Here is a 20,756-nt window from a genome sequence, read left to right as displayed (position 1 = left end):
TTTTGTGTAAAGGGCAAAATATTACGCATACATTTTTCGAAAACCTTAACATTCAAAGCTAAGCAGTATGCGTTGATACGAATAATGGAGATTAATACTAGAAGATTATTATCCCCACTAAGTCTGAAAATATTTATACAAATGTCTAAAGCAGCGGAATCAACAGAGACAAAATCGTGTACGCTGCTAGGTGATGTTTGATATGGAAGATAATCAGATGAAATTTAATGTAATGTCATTTCATATAAGTAGTAAAAGCTATCAAGACCACTGCTGGATGCATTTTTGTGTGTGTGGACACTGTAGGTCCTTAAGATGGAACAATGCCTGGTATGGGATAGAACTTGTAACAACTGTGGAAAGAAAAACCACTTTGCAGTCAAGTGCAATTTGAAGAAGTTAAATTGCTGGTGGAAGCAATGGTTGCTGGTTGTTAACATCAGATACTTGAATGATGAAATGGTGCTAGCCATGACGTGGTTAGCAAAACAAAATAATTAAAGCATAATGCAGGAGACAAGATGGTGTATCAAATTAATTTGTGTATCAAATTAATTTGTGTATCAAATTAATTTGTGTAAATGTCATTCCAATCCAGTACATTCAGAATGCACGGGTTGTTGCTACTAAGAAAAAAAAATTAAATATATATTTTCATTCTTTAACAATCCCAAATTTTATCAATCCTGAAATTAAATTTGAAATGTTTTTTAAAAACCCGAAACTTAGCGTTCCTAAGAGAAATCTTAACAAAATTGACAAAATTATCTTTTACTTTATTTGATTTGATTCATATTTAATAAACAACTCTTTTTATAATAACACAGGATATATATAAATTTACTATGTTAAGTGTAAGAAACTACTCACTTTGAGTTTTTTAATTTCTGCTGCCATGTTTCCTATTTCAGTTTTCATTTCTTCCAATTGACATCTCAAACTTTTGCAGCCATCACATGGATGGTTTGATGCTGAAGTCAAATATTGCATTTAGAAAGAAAAAAATCATCTTAAATAAGGCGGTAGTGATCTCCCCTCAACTTTCTCCTATTAATATATACTAACTAGGCATACTGCCTAGCTTCGCTTAGATTTTAAAAAACTGTTGAGAATTTGAATGATTAATTAATCGGCGATTGGCTGTCATGTGGAATGCTTAGGGCCTAAGTTTAATTTCATGTTATGCAAACACTTGTGGAGTATTTGAAAACTTATTACTTCAAAGGTTATTATAACTACAAAGGCTTCCTTAATAGTATGAATAAAACATTATATTACATTCACTTTCGCAATTAATTTTACAATTTCAATACAATATATAACTTAATTCATAACAAAACATTTATTTAAACAAAGGTTATACTTTGTAATTTTTTTTTATAAAATTTATTTAAAAAATGATTACTTTAAAAAGTCACCTCCCCTGTACAAAGACCAAATAACGTAGTGTTCGTTTACTTTTTCACAAACTATTGTTTAAATAAGAAAATACGACATCTAGGTGAATCTAACGACCCTAATGGAATTTTTCCGACAGGAATAATGTTTTTTGTTACCTTCCAGGGTCGGCCAATAACACACACACACATATATATATATATATATATATATATATATATATATATATATATATATATATCTATATATATATATCTTTAATATAATCGGGCAAGTAGTGTGTCAGTCCTTCCTTCCGTCATCGCTATAGATTTTGGAACCATAAAAGTAAACATTCGCACCATGCTGTGCTTTTCAGTGCACCGCAGTGTCTTATTGTAAGTATTAGAGTAGGGTTTGTTTATATAGCGGCATAGAGCTATTTTATAATTGCCACGGTTTTTACTCTTTCGCATAACGTCAAGAAAATATTAAATACACGCAAACTGCTAAAACGTATTAAAAAAATCAATGTTAAATATCATTTTAGTTTATATTCCTAGAAAAAATGGATACATTTCCATAAAAGTAGGTCGAAAAAACTTATTAATTCAACTTTTTTTTTTGTGGTAATTTTTTCAAGGGAGGTAATTTGAAAATATATTTAACTCAACAATAATTTAAGTTAATCTTTTTTTTATTACTACCGCATTGATTAGTCTATGTTAAGGTTCATAATTAAAAGAGAAAAATGTTAAGATTATTTATATTATTTTCTAATTAGTCTATGATTTCTCAAAATCACTATTTTTTGTTTTTGTTTTTTGGTGTTAACAGATGGTGAAATTTTATAATTATAGTATAGAGAATGCTGGAAAGACTCTCTCTAGGCGCGGACGTCTGGGAAAAGCGTGTTTTTCGGTGGTAATTCTAATTACATTGCCAATGTGTTTTCTTAGAACCATAAAAGTAAACACCACTTGCCGTACATTCATTTGCATCGCATTGTTTTATTGTAAGTTATGGAGTAGGATCTATTTATGTGACTTAAATTTTTAATGTTGGAAAGGCTCTCTTTGGGCGCGGACGCCTAAAAAAGCGTGTTGTTTGGTGGTGATTCTAATGTTGTGGTTGTGTTGTTTTTTTTGTTGGTTGTGTTGTGGTTGTGTTGTGGTTGTTTTTTGGTTGTGTTGTGGTTGTTTTTTGGTTGTGTTGTGGTTGTGTTGTGGCTGTGTTGTGGTTGTGTTTTTGTTGTGGTTGTGTTTTTGTTGTGGTTGTGTTGTGGTTGTGTTTTGTTTGTGTTTCTGGTTGTGTTTGTGGTTGTGTTGTGGTTGTGTTGTGGTTGTGTTGTGGTTGTGTTTGTGTTGTGGTTGTGTTTGTGGTTGTGTTGTGGTTGTTTTTTGGTTGTGTTGTGGTTGTGTTGTGGTTGTGTTGTGGTTGTGTTGTGGTTGTGTTGAAGTTGTGGTTGTGTTGTGGTTGTGGTTGTGTTGTAGTTTTGTTGTGGTTGTGTTGTGGTTGTGTTGTGGTTGTGTTGTGGTTGTGTTGTGGTTGTGTTGTGGATGTGTTGTGGATGTGTTGTGGTTGTGTTGTGGTTGTGTTGTGGTTGTGTTGTGGTTGTGTTGTGGTTGTGTTGTGGTTGTGTTGTGGTTGTGTTGTGTTTGTGGTTGTGTTTTTTGTGTTTGTGTTGTTTTTGTTTGTTTGGTTCTGTTCCAAAGTTGGTACATTTAAAAAAGATTTACCGTGGCGGAGCACGGGATGCAGCTAGTATATATATATATATAACTGGTCAGTTTTGTCCCATTTCTAGATTTTTCCCGAAAAGATTTTTCTGACACCCTAGGCGTTCTTCTACCACCTCAAAAAATATCAAGGGGGTGGGGGGTTGTTCGGCAAATGTTTTTTCGATATATAGCTCATATAAAGCGCCGGTCAGTCGAGATAAGTTTTGACCCTCTCTTCGTGGACTTTGCGGCCAACAGGCGCCGGCCCCCGTGTTCTATTGTCCCAAGGCTGGAGCCTGCCAAATTTGAAGCGTCTGCACCCTAACACAAGCACTTTGCTTTATATATATAGTGTGTCAGTCCTTCCTTCCTTCCGTCATCGTTATATATTTTGGAACCATAAAAGTAAACATCGCACCATGCAGTGCTTTTCAGTGCATTGCATTGTCTTATTATAAGTTAAAGAGTAGGATTTGTTTATATAACGACATAAATTTTTTTCATAGTTGCCACAGTTTTTACTGTTTTGCATAACGTAAAGACAATATTAATAATACACGCACATTGCTAAAACACATTAAAAGGATCAATGTCAAATATCATTTTCGTTTTTATTCCTAGAAAAAGTGGATACATTTTTATAACAGGAGGGTTGAAAAACTAATTAATTTAAAAAAATCAATTTTTTAAAAAAAATGCCAAGGGAGGTAATTGAAAAATAAATTCAACTCTCAATAATTGAAGTTCAATTTTTTTTATTACTACCGCATTGATTATTATATGTTAATGTTCATACTTAAAATAGAACGATATAAAGATTATTTATATTATTTTCTTATTAGTCTATGATCTCTCAAAATCACTATTTTTACTTTCTCGTATATACGAAGTATAGAGAAGACGTTTTACACCTCACTGATACGGAAAAACATAAATTTGCAATCTTGTCCGTATGTCTCTCTGTGTGTGTGTCTGTGTCTGTGTGTAAACACGATAACTTGAGTACCGTTAAAGCTAGAATGATGAAATTTTATATATAAGTATTTTATCAAAATCGTAGATCCGTATCAACTTTTGAGCTTCTTCTTCTTCTTCGTTCTTAATTTTTAGTGTTGGGAGAGATCGAGAAGGTTTGACCTCGAGACTTTTTGCGAATTTATCAACCATGAGTTTTGCCGACTCGACCATGCTTCCATCACAATTAAGGATTACGTGTCAACTGGTTATGCACCATTGAGGCCATTGACTCCGATTTCAGCCTGCTTTTCTTTTTGGATTTGCTTCCATAGCCTTTGTCAAACCAAGAACTACAAGGCAGCAGTTGTTTGATTTTGGAGTTGTCTCTCCTAGAAGAGTGGCTGTCTCCAGCTAACGAGCCTCATCTGCCCGAGGGTTCGAACTCGAGACATTTCGGCTTAGCAACCATGAGCTTTACCGACTCGACCACGCCGACCCTTTTGAGCGATTTCCGATAACCGGAAGTGGTACTTTTACTACTTTGAATTTTTCAAAAGCCTATAACTTGAGTAGTATTTCGGATAGATAAATCAAATTTCACATGTAAGTAAAAGATTTATATCTCTACCTTCTGTTAAATTTTGAGTAATTTCTGTTGACCGGAAGTACTAATTTACGCTATTTCCGATATCTCAAAAAACGCATGTGATTTTATAAAGTACTAATAATATTCCGCACTATAAGACACATCTTTATTCGGCGTTCGCTTGGTGCGCAATTCTTTTTTTTTAATGAGATTCTATTCTATTTTTAAAAGTTTAAGTATTTAAAATGGATTAAAAATCATAACTAGGGCCTATATCCCGAGTTACCATCCCCTGTTGTTTTATATAAAAATATTCGAGAAAGTTTAGGGGAGATCACTACCGGTTTATTTGTTTTTGTTTTTCGGTGTTATTAAAATAGATGGTGACATTAGACTCATAGAGAATGCTGGAAAGGTTCTCTCTGGGTGGAGGTAATTAACAAATAAATTCAACTCACGCTAATAAAATAAATCGGGAGCGATCTCCCCTAAACTTTCTCGAATATTCTTTTATAAAAAAAAACAGGGGATGGGAACTCGGGATATAGACATGAATTTTAATCCAGTTTAAATACTTAAACTTTTTAAAATAGAATAAAATCTCGTAGAAAAAAGAATTGCACACATGTGAACGCCAAATAAAACGTGCATAATAGTGCGGAATATTATTAGTTTTAATTTATATTCGTTTTATGAGAAATCGGAAATAGCGTAAATTAGTACTTCCAATCAATGGAAATTACTCACATTTTGATAGAAGGTAGAGAATTAGATCTTTTACTTACATGTGAAATTTCATTTATCTATCTGAAATAGTGCTCAAGTTATAGGCTTTTGAAAACTTCAAAGTAGAAAAAGTACCACTTCCGGTTATCGGAAATCGCTCAAAAGTTGATACGGATCTACGATTTTGATAAAATACTTATATATGAAATTTCATCAACATAGCTGCAACGGTACACAAGTTATCGTGTTTATACACACACAGACACACACACAGACAACGGACAGAATTGCAAAGTCCAGCTTTTACGACTCGATAACGCATAAAACGCCTAAATGTGTATATATTTGTATTTATAATTTTTGCTCCGGATGTGACGAAGGACTGAGGAGTAAAACGGTGAAAACTGTCAAAATTTCATGTTATTTTTGTGCACGATTACAATACTTTCTCTATACGTCGTATATACGAGAAAGTAAAAATGTGAGTGCAAAATCTCCAAGAGGGAATTAATGTTGGAATAATATAATTAGCAAAACTCGAATGCAGATTCTGCAGACCTGTAAGAGGACATTATTATTAGAATATTATAATTAGCATGGATAAAAGTCAATCTTTTATTTATTTTATTCACTGAACGTACTGTTTACTAATTATAATTTTAACCAACTATTCCGCACTCTCATGATTCATGTTCATAAGTTGCGCAATAGTTTTAGTCATAAAACTCTATTGTAAATTTTTGAAATTTAAAGTACTGAAAATAAAATGCATAAATTGAAAAAGTGCAATATGGTAGGTAAAACACGGATATTTTAAACACTGCCTTTTACTTATTTTAGTTGATTCGGATCTACGATTTTGATATAATACTTATATATGAAATTTCATCAACCTAGCTCAGGGGTCGGCAACCTTTGAGACAGAAGAGCCAAAAGTACAATTTACAAAATTTCCAAGTTTTTAAAGAGCCGCCAACATTTTTATACTATTATTATTAATATTATGATCTTTAATTAGGATTTGGTGTGTGTATATATATATATATATATATATATATATATATATATATATATATATATATATATATATATATATATATATATATAAAACAATGCATGTGTGTTTGTGTGTGTGTGTGTGTGTCTGTTTTTCTTTTATGCATTACTAAACATTTCATCCGATCGTCATGAAATTTGGGAAAATTGTTGAGAATCTTTCTAGGGACGTTTGTGCAATTTTTTTTTTAATTTCGCAAGGGCGGCGCTCCAGGGGGGTAGAGGTGCAATTTTTCTCTATATACGGTAAAAAAAAAAGTTGTATGCGGTTCCTCACAGTTTATCCGAGTTCCATGAAACTTTGGAGAGTAGATGAAAATACTCCCTAGAAGATTGCTACGAAAAAAAAAAAATTCTTATGGGTAGTGTATTTTTTGTCAATATACGTTTTGGCGCCCAAAGTTCCAGAGCGGCTATGTTAGTACTTGGCATTCGTCGGGCGTTCTATATAGCGGGTAAGGGGTACTACTATATTCAGCGGCAAAACTGCAACAGACGCAACCGCCGGCGCCTCGTCCATTGGGTGACCCTGCGAGCACAATAGCGCCTACATTGTTTTTTTTTTTTAAAGGCTGTACACTATAGACACGACGGGCAACAATACGTTCATTTTAAACAGCGCGATAGGCTATGGATACAATAGGTTGTTATAGTCGCTCACTAAATTGAATTAGGCGCGTCCTCCGGCGTCACTACAGGGTGCGATATGGCACCCAGGACTATCCCGTGAGGACTAAGCGCCTACCTTAGTTTTAAGGAGCACCCTACAATACTTCATTAGATAATTAAACCGAGCTAGGGGCTACGCGACGCCCCGGCGGTAGTGTTATCGGATTCACGAGAGCGCCACTTACCGTCGGTGAGTGATTAACGGTAATATTACGGTGAGTTATTAACTTACACTCAAGGCTTTCACACAGCACGCCATGGTGGTGGGCGCTAGTGCCCCGATAAATATCATCCAAACACAGGTATTCTTTATATTTAAATAACTCAGTTTTAGATAACAAGGAAGTAGGTCTACATTGAAATATCGAGTCACTAAATATTCTAATAGAATAGCCCGTGTTTACTGTTTATATTTATTATTATATCGTTCATTACTGAGTGTTGCAGACTAATACTTTTATGAGCATTAAAATTAAAATAAAATAATTATTTATATTAATTGTGCATCGAGCTGATGAGCCGCATCTTGACATCAAAAGAGCCGCATGCGGCTCGCGAGCCGCAGGTTGCCGACCCCTGACCTAGCTGTAACGGTACTGAAGTTATCGTGTTTACAGACACTCACACACAAACATACGGACAAGATTGCAAAATTATGTTTTTCCGTATCAGTGGGGTGTCTGTGAAACGATAACTTGAGTACCGTTACAACTTTTGAGTGATTTCCGATAACCGGAAGTGGTACTTTTTCTACTTTGAAGTTTTCAAAAGCCTATAACTTGAGTACTATTTCAGTTAGATAAATGAAATTTCACATGTAAGTAAAATATCTAATTTTCTACCTTCTGTCATTTTTTGATTAATTTCCGGTGACCGGAAGTAGTAATTTACGCTATTTCCGATTTCTCAAAAAACTAATGTAAATTTATAAAGTACTAATAATATTTCGCACAATTATGCACATTTTATTTGGCGTTCACTTGGTGTGCAATTCTTTTTTCTACGAGATTTATTCTATTTTTAAAAGTTTAAGTATTTAAAATGGATTAAAATTCATGTCTATATCCTGAGTTACCACCCCCTGTTTTTTATATAAGAATATTCGAGAAAATTTAGGGGAGATCACTCCCGGTTTATTTAAAAATATTTTTGAGAAATTGCGCACCAAATGAACGATCACATATCTAAATCTATAATGGGCCACGTTCGCACATCTCTCTCACTCTCTCTCTCTCTCTCTCTCTCTCTGTCCGCAAAAAATTTTCGCCGGACATCACGTCAGAATCGGCAGCGATATATGAAGAACTTTTTACGGACTTTTGTTGAAAATAATATGCTAGATGTTTTAAATGTATAACCACAATTTTATTTAAAGAAGAAAAATAAAAAATAAAGGCGTATTCGAATGTAGAGAAACAGTATTATTTATGCAACCGGAAAAGCATGTATATATGTGAAGAAGAACGCATAAAACTGTGACGTCACTATTTATACATTAACTAATGACGTCATCTGCCGTGTTTTCAATAAAAAGAAATGAACTATTTCATTCAAATTTGATTTAGATCTACGTACACTATGAAATGTATACAATACAATTTTTCCGGCCTAAACTCATTAAATTTATTTATACAAAATCTTTGTTTGGAACTGGCTAATTTGGGTTAAAAAATTAATTTGAAAGAATAGGCATATTCGCGTAAGTTAAGATTTTAAAATACGTCTTTCATTCTCCGTATGATATAAGGTGCCTAAATAGCGGAGATGTTAGTGTACTATAAACCACGCAGGTGGTGCGGGTTCGAGACACACCAAGTCAACTTGGTTAATGTATTTTTTTTTATTTTGCTCGGGCTAAACTTAAAAAAAAAATTCTATTAGGATTCTAGATCTAGATCTAGATTGTCGGGTGTCCGATAAGGCACTTCCCGGCGCCGCAGGCGCTTCAAATTTGGCAGGATCTTGCCTTGGGGAGACAGAACACGGGGGCCAGTTGGCCAAAAGTCTACTGACCTCGACTGACCGGTGCCTTATATGAGCTATAAATCGAAAAAAAATGTCCACGGAGGAACCTCTTCATAACTCTTGAGGTCGTAGACCGACCCTCGGGCGAATTAATTAAGCATTCAAATTCTCAATGTTTTCGAAAGCCTAAGCGAAGCTGGGCAGCATGCCTAGTAGGTATATATAATAGAGTGGAAAATTGTAATTTATAAAGAAAAAATTAATTAATTAAAAACAATATTTAAAATCCAATAAAGTAAAATTTTGTGTCATATTGCATTGTCATTTAAGTATTGACCTACATTAAAAGTTTTACAGAAATTGCTCCTGTAGAAGTAATAAAATGTTTCTTTGCAAGGTACTGCCCATGACAGACCATAGACAAAATAATCAAGTTAAATAGAAGCTTGTAATCATCATATTGTGAAGGTTTTCGAGAATCATATACAGAGTAAAAATGTCCTTTCCGGTTATTGGAAATCGCACAAAAGTTGACAGAAATCTAAATAGGGCCTACAGGAGCTAATACTTATATAATTTGTTCAGCTAACTGAAACGGTGGTTAAGTTATCATGTCTCCACAGAAAATAAGTACCATTTTTTTGTGACCAAAAAAATAAATAAACCGGGAGTGATCTCCCCTAAACTTTCTCGAATATTCTTATATTATTAGTACTTTATAAATTCACATGCGTTTTTTGAGAAATCAGAAATAGCTTTGATTAATACTTCCGGTCAACGGAAATTACCCACAATTTGATAGAAGGCAGAAAATTATATCTTTTACTTACACATGAAATTTCAATTATCTATCCGAAATAGTACTCAACTTATAGGCTTTTGAAAAATTGAAATTAGAAAAAGTTCCACTTCCGGTAATCGGAAATCACTCAAAAGTTGATACGAATCTACAAATGATATCATACTTATATATAAAATTTCATCAACCTAGCTATAAAGGACTCAAGTTATCGTGTTTAAGGACACACACGCACACATACACACACATACACACGGACAAGATTGCAAAAATTTTGTTTTCCGACTCAGGGAGGTGTAAAACGTCGAGATTTGCAAAAATCTCGATTTTTTTTGCACGATTACAATACTTTTTCTATATATTCTGTATATACGAGAAAGTAAAAATTGATAGTAACTTGCGCTCATATACTTAATAGCGAAATTTGGTCCACATAACTTAAACGGTACTCAAGTCATAGGATTTTCAGAAACCAGACGAGGAGAAAGTACCACTTCCGGAAATAACTCAAAAGTTGAGAGAAAACTAAATTTGATTCAATACTTAATTACAAAATCTCTTCAAACTAACTGAAACGGTTCTCAAATTCATCCTGTTTTCAGCCAGGCAAACAGACAGACGGACAAGATTGCAATAGTATGCCAGATCTCCAAAAACGGAAAATTCATCATCATCGTTTTTTTCCACGTGTATGCCCAAGACACATGGAGCAGATAAAGTAGAGTTCATTTGCTTTAATGACCATGGTATACTGGGGGGGGGGGGTAGTGTGGTCAGCACTATGGCCAGCCTACTTAGTTACCCTAACATTCGTTGGCAGTGTTGGCTGTCATAAGCTATAGACCTACTACCCAACCATTCTGTCCAGTAGCGTAGCGAGGGGGGGGGGGGACATATGTCCCCGGGCGCCGACCTTAGGGGGCGCCAAAATGGGTTGGAAAAATAAATAGAAAGGTTGAGGGGGGTGCAAATCGAAAGTTTGAGGGGGGATGCAAATGGAAATCTCGAGAGGGGGGGGGGGGTGCAAATCGAAAGTTTGAGGGGGTGGGGTGCAAATCAAAATCTCGAGGGGGGGGGGGGTGCAAATCGAAAAGTTTGTCCCCGGGCGCCGGGAAGGGTCGCTACGCCTCTGATTCTGTCCCCTAAAAATGAATATTACCAATCAAATTACGTACAATCATCAAGTAAAATAGATCTTTTGTAACAGAGTTGAAAGAAGATAACAGTTTGTAGTTTGAAGTATGTTAAATCATAAAGTAATATATCTCTTATAGCTAAGCTCTTACCAGTTAAAATATAGCCGTTAGGTTCTGACACATACACTAGACAATAACCCTCTTTACCTGAATGGTTCCCGTGCATGGCGAATTGCTGTTCCCGGTCATTGTCTTCAGAACTTGAAGAAGTATCTTCCTCATCGTCAGCTATGTACCAAGTGGACAATGTGTACAATTAGATGTATTGCATAGAATAAACCGGAACCGAAACGTAAACTATAAACAAAACTGGAAATTTAAGCGGAACCTGATTTTTAACAGGAACCTTAACTTTTAACCCCAACTCAACATAGACCTTAATCTAAGCCTAAGCCGGAAACAGGAAAGTTAATTGGAACCGAAACCTTAGAACCAAAACTTTAACCACAACAGTAAGAAATACCGGAAACAGGACCTTTAGAAAGAACTGGAACCTGAATTATAACTGGAGGTTGAAAGGAAAACAAAACGTCACTCTCTCTCTCTGTATAGTCGATACCTACATATTGACTGTACATTCAAACTAAATCTAGTGGTAGAGTTAAAACCTAAATCTTGCAAACATGAATTGAAACTAAAACGGATATAAAACAGGAAAGGCACTTTAACTCTGAGGTAATATCCTTATCCACACCGTGGCGAAGCACGGGTATAAGCTAAAATTTGCCTTTATTATAAATGAGGTCATTAATTTGTGCAAGCTGAGTTCTATTTTTAATTCCATAGATTATAGAAACCTAAAAGTAAACAACACATGCCATCCAGTACTTGCATCGCATTGTCTTATTTCAAGTAATGAAGTAGGGATTATTTATATAACAAAAAATGTTTGATTGTTGGTAAAGGTTTTTCTCTTTCGCACACGTTAACAAAAGAACATGAAGAAAATAGTAAACATGCACATTGCTAAAACAAATTAAATTGATCAATGTCTGGCTTAGATTCTCAGAAAAAAATGGGTACATTTTAATAACAGTTGAGCCAATAAAACGAGTTAATTGAAATGCTTAATGACCATGCTAGTGGAGGTTATTTAAAACGAAATTCAACTCACACTAAATGTTGCTATTAAAAGTAATATTTATTATGATCTACCCTCAAATGTTTCCATTCCTACCACACTGATTATTATGTTAAGACTTATAATTAAAATATATTAAGGTTAAGATAATTTACATTCTTTCCTGACGAGTCGGTACAGAGTTTTATGGTTGTTTTCTTTATTACTGTGATCTCTTAAAATCACTAAATTTCTTTTTCGTTTTTCGGTGTTATTTAAAGAATGGTCAAATTAGATTTAAGTGAATGAATAAAGTTAATGAACTAAAGAATTCTTTATGTTTGTGTTTCGCTGTATTGCATATCTTCACTAAAATAATAACATTTAATGAGCGACACACGCTTTTCTTTAACACGCTTGCCCTGTCATGCTTTTGTCTTTGTTATTGATCGAAAATAGTGAGCACAATTTCGACCACTTCTAACGAGCCAATTTCTTTGTAGCATGGTCAGGATCCGATAACAATGTAATATGTAATCGAATTCCAGTTAATGGAAGCTTAATTGATTTTTATAGAATTAATTAAAATGTTCCTATACTTAGTACTATTTACCACGCTATTGTGTGCACATAGTTCGTGTTTATTTGGTGAGCAATTGTTTTTAGTCATGCGATTCTATTGTATTAAAAAAAATTAATTATTGAAATAAAAAAATATTTTAATACAAGCTTTGTACACATTACAATAGGCTTGGAATGTTGTTTCCAAATGGTTGTCGCCAGCAAGCATGTTATTATTTTTAAATGAATATTTTATAACACTCGTGAAATATGTAAAAAAAATCATGTTTTATTAAGGCTAGAAATATTCAACCACTAATTACTAGTAATATAATAATAATAATTTAGCTATCACTTTTATTTTTTTGTAACACGTATGGTTACCAGCCAATGGGGGGGGGGGGGGGGGGGGGAGAATGAAGTTTTAATTAATTGGGTTGCGGTCCCTGTGGGTTAGGGTTAGGGTTAGGTTTTTTTTTTCATGCTCTTGTGAGCGATGTTACCTGTGTCCCATGTCATGGGACATGGGACTGTGGGTAGTTTCGTGCCTAGCCGTGTCAGTCACACGCAAGGCTGCTGTCTGTGGACACAGTGACGGTACCAAGATGTAGACCTAATGAAGGTAGTGTGGTTATATAAATTATGTTTATTGTTAGAATACTTATTTGTGTATTCCTGCTAGTGCTGCATATGCACACTAGTTAGGTTGAGTATTTATTTAAGTATTTATTTGTTGTAATACTTATTGGTACTTGTTGGCAGTACTGTGTACTGGCCGAAACATATTTTATTGTACCAGTGTATGTTGTAGCCTACACGTGGTTTTATCATGAATGTAACTTTTTCTTTACATTTGTTTTATGACTACAGTTTCTTTGTTTCTTTTTTCTTCGGTTTTTTCTCTCTGTTTTGAAATCGTCGTACTACTGTGTTCTGCATCGCCGTCATGGCTCGATGCAGTGAATAAAGCGAGTACTTGACAACAACTGTCGGTGTCAGTGTGTTCTAAATCTCAGGGTCAGCCCGTCTTAACCACAACACCTCAGTGGGTAAAAGCATCCCCACTGAGTGAGGGTTACATTTTATTTGGATTAGTAGAGACAGGGTGTTGTGGTGATATGGGATTTTATATCAATTAATGTAAATAAACTACTAGGCTATATCCCATTGACTGCTAATGTGTAATTCATCATGGAAAACAACTGTTGCGACTTTCATTGTTTTACTTTCCCCGAGGGGTTGAGGGCTGTTTTTTTTTAAATATTTATATTCAATACAAAAAATCTGAAAAAAAATGTAATAGATGGTTCCCAAACAACTTTAATTTTTAAAAATGTAACCATAATTATCTTTTTTAAAGAATTTAGTATGAATACATAGACTTTTCAAGCCTATTATGCACTAAAACGGAGAAAATAAATTATTTTCTTTAAATATTTAATAATACACTACATTGGGTTATTAAACAACTATTTTTAAGATAATCCAATATTTGGCTAGAGCAATTACAGCAATCCTTTGTTTCTACATTTTTAAACTGGATTTAGACCACGTGTTACTTAGTCTTTTTCATTCCATTTCAAGACTTGCTTTACTATTAAGTCTATTCTATAACTAAGCTGCGTCTGAGCCGGCGTCAGGGGTGGCAAACGGGGCTGTCGCCCCAGGCCCCGCGCTTGAAGGGGCTCCGCGCTTCAGCACTGTCGTTGTTATCTGAATTAGCTTGTAAACTTAAATAACTGTTGCTGAATTCGATTGGGAAAAACTTAATGGTCGATCTCTCGAATGCCGACGTTGTTGATTGCTATAACTGAGACCACGGTTAATGTTAGTGAATTATCACCAACCTGAACTGGGAAAGGCCGTAATTCGATACAAAAACAGTGTCACACCTCATTGGACCTGAGGTGACGGGAAATAGTTGGACGCGAATTAGCCCCCCGACCCGTAATGGGATGTAAATTTGGGAAACACGTAAAGAGATACCATATTGTATGCGGACCGATGAAGACGTCCTTTTAGTGAGCAGACGGGATGCCTGTAGTAGATAGTAACCTGTTGAACGCTAGTTCTGACTGGCTTGTTGTAGTTGTCGCATATGTACTGGTCTTGGTATAGCAAAATTAACATTCAGTCGCATGTGGGGATCTACATCAGTGGGGCATTCAACAGAGTGATTTATAATTATTATTTTTTGGGGAAGAAAGTTAACCCTTTATTTACGGAATTATGTTCTGAATGAGATTTTTACTTAAACAATGTGTTACTATATTGCTTTTGGCACATTCAAAGCATATATCGAAGGAAATTTCGTTTCATAAATTTTTAATGGCCCAAACAGATATTGGTACTTATAAGTACCGTCAGTAAACTAGGACATTTTTTTTCAAAAATTTTTTTTTTACAAAACAGGAACAAACGATACAATTTATTAACTAATAACATGGCAATCATTATAACAATCACTTTTTGTAGTTTTCACACATAAATACAGCACAAAAGTATATTTTGAGTACGATTTTTACTGGATTTTCTATCGGAACACATCTTAGACCTCAAACACAGCAAAAGTAGTCGACATGTCATGCTCCCTCAATCTTGTCTGTGGTCTTTCTGGTGTAGCAACGGTTGCCGGAATGAAAATGCTTTTTCTGGAAGCTTCCAATAGCTAGTCCAATGAGCCGCATTAACAAACAAAAGCCTAGTCATTCGGCACGCAACTACAAGTAATACTAGTATAATTGTAGCCTACTAGAATGTTATGACAAGTCTACACTACAGTGCAAAGTTCATAAATAGAAGTGAGCTCAATGTGTTTAGGATAGCCGTAGTGGCCTACTCCTTTCTGTTTACTGATTAAAATTTACCATATAGATCAATACTATATGCAAGAGTATGGACTATTACTAGCCTGCATGTATACATTACGTAAATGCTAGTTGTTGTAGGCAAGACAGTTTAGTGCAGTAAATATAACTAACAAATTAAATCTTACAACTAGAACTAGGCTTTGGTATACAAATGAAGTAAACTAAACCTTGTAAACGAGCCTTAAAAATGATACCTTTATTCTTGTTAATTTTTTACTGCTGGAAATTAACATGTAATTACAATATTTCTTAGGTAAACCATATGCTAAACTTCTTATAAATGTGTAAATATCTTTTTTTGAGTACATTTCGATAATTAATTATCAAGACAATATTTATGTAACTCCACATAAAAAATCTGCCATTTTCTAAAAATCTTTAAAAAATGACCGTGTGCCCTGACGGTACTTATAAGTCCACTTGTAAACATCGATCTAATACAAAGACACTTTGATTAAAATTGTATAACTAGAAGTTAAATGCGTTTGCTTGACTATTGAAGTTGCAAATAAAAAATATTTGGGGTTGAAAACTTGAAAAATAAGGTAAAACAAAGTGAAATCAAGAACGTATGTGAGAAATGTACAGAAAAATTGTGAACTTCCGATATAGCAAGACATTGAAAATGGCGTCACACCAGTAATTTTCAAAAAACAATGATACCTCCGACTACCCGCGACTCAGGGGAGATAATACTATTAATTACTCCAATAATTTTTAAAATTCGTATTAAATTAAAAATAATGCAGGCATTTAATTAAAGTGGTACTTATAAGTACCGTCAGTAGATAAAGGGTTAATAGTGTTGTTATGCTGTGTCTTCTTAAGGATTCATCAGTTCCAAGACGTATTGTCCTCGTCGCACAAATTTTATGGAGGTAGAGGAATCGTGGAAGGCAATGAAGGGTAGTGATTTAGTAGACATTGATATTTCCCTAATAAACGCGGTTTGGTTTTCAAATATTGTATGGATTCTAAACAGATTTTTAAGTCTATACTGTTTTGATACATCAGGCCGAGTCCGCTTTATTGTAAACTTGTCCTGATTTCTCACACGTCTAAAATACCGACTTTCACGGCAGCCGTTGCGAAACTCATAAATAAGGTGTAGCTGGCTATCACTTCCTAATTATAGACACAAACCTTCTCTTGTGAGACCGCGATCATGACAGGTAATGTAATACGTGGACGCTCTATAAACACAAACCTTCTCAGTAACGTAGTACTCGAACTTAGTGACCCTTTCCTTAGGGTAAAGCAGCCCGTAGCCATAGATTTAAATGCACAGTTACCCTTTACTTCACCCACCAACTGCCACCCGCCCCAAAAATCCACCCTACAGAGCGTTCATGCTTACATTGAAGAATCATTTCTTTTGGATATCCATAAACATAGAGTTTGTTTTCACGATTCGTAAACAGTGTATATTCACGATTCAAGCAAAGTCCAAAAGCTATCAATCTTTTTCTATATATTTTCAATTTTAATTACTTTAGTTTTGTTGATTTTGTAATTTGTCTAAAATTCTGTGCTTACTAACACTCTTTTTTTTAGATACATCTCAAACGCATGACTTTTATATTAACTATTAGTCATTAAAAAAAACTTTATAGTCCTAATTTTCGGCATGTAATTGAATTTTCTTTAGTGATTTGGTATCGACTACATAACTGTCAAAAGTGATTTAATATATTAGTGAAGAAAAATCAGCAACTAAGAACATTGGGTTAAAACATTGGCTTATATATATATATATATATATATATATATATATATATATATATATATATATATATATATATATATATATATATATATATATATATATATATATATACATATATATATATATGTATGTATATATATATATATACATACATATATATATGTATATGCTATTTATGTAATGGAAAGAAGCAGGCCCTACGCGGAAGGTTGGCCCTAGGCCCCGCGTATTCCTATCGCCGGCTCCGGCTGCGTATTTTAGGGGGGATCAAAATGCAACTTTAGTAATGTGACCTACTTAGGTCTGTTTGGCTTTATATATATTTAATCTCCTGAGTTGTATTTGTCCTTGGGAGAATTGTCAGTTCACTGGTACAACCCGGTCAACTGAACGCTGTCACATCATGTGATTGTAAGTTTAATCCCTGGCAGAACCTCAACCAATGGACTTGCGACCGTGAGGATCCTTGACTGAACCTCAACCAATAGTCGTAAGACTTTTGAGTTATTTCCCCTGACTCTGAGTTGTATTTAATCACGGGATTCTCAAGTCCAGGCCGCCAGATTGACCTAGGGACCAGGAGAGGTGTGCCTGTGGTTAGGTACGCCATTTTGCAGTATGGTCATTATGTGACATGATTTCACCTTTTGTATAAGGAATTATGTGACTAGTTGTAGTTTACTGAATTTGTGTTCTGGTGTATTATTACACCTTTTTGACTATCGGTGATAGTTTAACCTGTATAAGGATTTCTATTGTTGTAGAGGCAAATTGTCTCTCCTTGGTCTTTTGTTGTAATTATTATGAGGCCATTCAGTTGTGTGTAGTAATGATTTATCACAGCTGTGATGTATTGTGATTTTTCTCAAACTGTAAGTTGGAGTTGAGTTTATTTATATTACACTGAGAATCTGTACATTTTGATCTTACCTAGTGTCATTATCTTGTACATAAATTAAAAAGGTATTCATAGTTTAAGGCGTGTGAGTCTCTTTGATTTGTCGTGATTTACCCCTAGACTGCATTAACGAGCTCACGGCAAGTTGTTGAGATTCCGTTACAACGTCTTCTATCGGTACCATACCAAACGAACCTGGGGCGTCCGCTTCCTCCGCGACTGTCGGAGGTCGGACATAACAAGTGAGGGCTCGACCGGTATTTTGATTTATGTGCAAGTTTGGCATTAGTTTGAGTTTGTGATTTAGAGTTTGGTCAGTAGTTCGAAGAAGTTGAACTAGTTCTTGAGTAGTTGTTTTTGTTATCAGTTGAAGGTAAACATTGTTACTTTGTAGCTATGGAGGCTTTGTTGTTAAGTCCTACTGTGGAAGCAGTTGAGAACTTAAGTAGGAAAGAGTTGATAACAGTTGTCAAAAAGTTAAACCTGGACTATATTGTTACTCAGACCTCTAGGGTGTTGAAGGACAAAGTTATTGTTTACTTCATTAATGAAGGCATGTTAGATGAGAGTCTCCTTTCTGAAGTTTTGGCACGGGAAGTGAAAATTGTTGATAGGGAGTTTGAGGCCAGACTAAAGTTAGAAAGAGAAGTTCAGATGAAGCGGTTAGAATATGAGTTTGGTATTATTGACAGTAGTTCGAAGTCAGAAGGTCCTTCTCAGTTGTCTGTGGCCCAAACATTGGCCCAGTTTTGCAAATTAGTCCCTAAGTTTGATGAGTCAGATCTTGTCGTATTTTTTTATACATTTGAGAACATGGCTGAAAGTTGTCAATGGCCTAGTAACGTAGTCACAACGTTACTAAGCACTGTTTTAATTGGTAAGGCTGCCACCACATACCAGGCACTCTCTCGCGAAGTCCAGTCAGATTACAAAAAGGTCAAGGCTGCCATTCTGAAGGCTTACGAAATAACTCCAGAAGCCTACAGAATTAAGTTCAGAAAAATTAGGAAACAACAGAACCAAACCTATGTTGAGTTCCTTTTTGAAAAAGAAAAAGTCTTTTCAAGATGGCTCCATTCTGAGAATGTCGACGACTTCGACAAACTCAGAAGTCTGATACTAAGAGAAGATTTCCTCAACGCAGTACCTGAAGAGATCAGACTACACATCTTGGATAACCGAATAACAGACATCAAAAGGGCAGCAGAATCAGCTGATACATACGAGCTGGTACATAAGAAGTCACAGGGTTCTGGTACCAAATACAATCCGGTACTACCTCTCATCAGCAGCAATCCCCCTGCTGGCCAGTTGCTGAGATCTCGTCAATCAACACCGATACCCAGAGTCACAGCCAGGCGACTGATCTGCCACTATTGTTCCAAGCCTGGGCACATCATCAAGAACTGTTTCCTGCGACAGCGAGACAACAGAGAGTATGTACGAACATCATCTCGTAACGCTCTCCCCCATCAAGCAAGTCCAAAGGTGAACCTAGCCCGTCGTGATGTCACTACACCAGCGTGTCCACAGGGAGGTAACGAAGTGACCACCACTTTCGTCCAGTCATCTTATGACTATCCTCTTCACCAACCGGGTACATCAGCAGCAACCAATTGTGAAGAATCGAGAACTGTTGGCTTCACATCATTCATGACAGATGCTGTCATCAGCAACCCTGGAGACCCAGCATCATCGCGGAACATCGTAGTCCTAAGAGACACTGGGGCTTCTCAGTCACTTTTGCTGAGAGACTCATTGATCATCGCTCCAGAAACCAACACCGGTGATGTCACCATCATTCAAGGAGTGGGAGCTGAACCAACAGTAGTTCCACTACATAAGTTCAACTTGAGACATCAGCTCATCCAAGGAGATGTCATCCTTGGGGTGATAGATTCCATACCTGTCCCAGGAGTACACCTGCTTCTAGGGAACGACTTAGCGGGAAGCAAAGTCCACCCCCAGGAAGTTCAGAACCCTTTCTCTACAGACCCCGACGGTGAAAATGAACTGTTCTTTTGGCCGAGGATGCACAACGATGACACTCGTTATTGCAGACATTGTAAGAACTGTCAGTTGGTTGGGAATCCCAGTCAAAATATTTCCCAAGGCCGATGAGACCGATTCGTGTGCTAGACGAAGCATTTAACAAGATTACCAAGGACTGCGTCACCTACTTCCCAGACCGGAGAAAGAAACAACTGGTTTATCGTGTAAACTCACTATCTCTTTCTCCACAGCTAAGTTTATGTTACATATAAGTATTTCTAGTAAATTTGATGATGCTACTCTTAAATTATTAAATTTCCCATTGTTGACCCAGTTAGACCATCTTGAACATTTATCTTCTAATGAGAATCAGACATTCTCACAGGTAGTTAAAACTTTACCCTCCATTCCTTGGGATGGCAGGTTACTATAGGCGGTTTTGTAAAAAAACTTTTCAGCTGTAGCTGAGCCACTTACTGCCTTATTGAAAAAGGGTGTTGAGTTTGAATGGTCAACTAAATGTCACGAAGCTTTTTTGACCATTAAGTCATTTTTATCTAATGCTCCTGTTATGGCTGCACCAGATTTCAGCAAGCC

At 35.6% G+C, this 20,756-nt stretch overlaps 2 protein-coding genes across 7 annotated transcripts in view; one reads left to right on the top strand and one right to left on the bottom strand.

Annotated features, from left to right (window-relative positions):
• LOC131944000 (protein mono-ADP-ribosyltransferase PARP12) overlaps positions 1–20,756 on the bottom strand; it is a 29,826-nt gene that overhangs the window by 2,416 nt on the left and 6,654 nt on the right. For all 6 annotated transcript variants that reach the window (XM_059304434.1, XM_059304433.1, XM_059304431.1 and 3 more), the window contains exons 3-4: positions 11,200–11,280; positions 871–971 (exon numbers count right to left, since the gene is read on the bottom strand). In XM_059304434.1, the coding sequence (XP_059160417.1) occupies positions 871–971; positions 11,200–11,280 (182 nt within the window). The remainder of the gene's footprint in view (positions 1–870; positions 972–11,199; positions 11,281–20,756) is intronic.
• The window catches only part of LOC131943999 (uncharacterized), a 48,738-nt gene continuing 41,254 nt past the window's right edge, over positions 13,273–20,756 (top strand). Inside the window, exon 1 of the mRNA XM_059304430.1 lies at positions 13,273–13,295. The gene's annotated coding sequence lies outside the window, so the exon portion shown is untranslated. The remainder of the gene's footprint in view (positions 13,296–20,756) is intronic.

This window comes from Physella acuta, unplaced genomic scaffold (assembly GCF_028476545.2).
Source record: "Physella acuta isolate Inbredline_101_S28 unplaced genomic scaffold, ASM2847654v3 ptg000476l, whole genome shotgun sequence".
Taxonomy (NCBI): Eukaryota; Metazoa; Mollusca; class Gastropoda; family Physidae; genus Physella; species Physella acuta.
The sequence above is the reverse complement of the archived record's forward strand: the minus strand, read 5'-3'. Positions and strand labels throughout refer to the sequence as shown.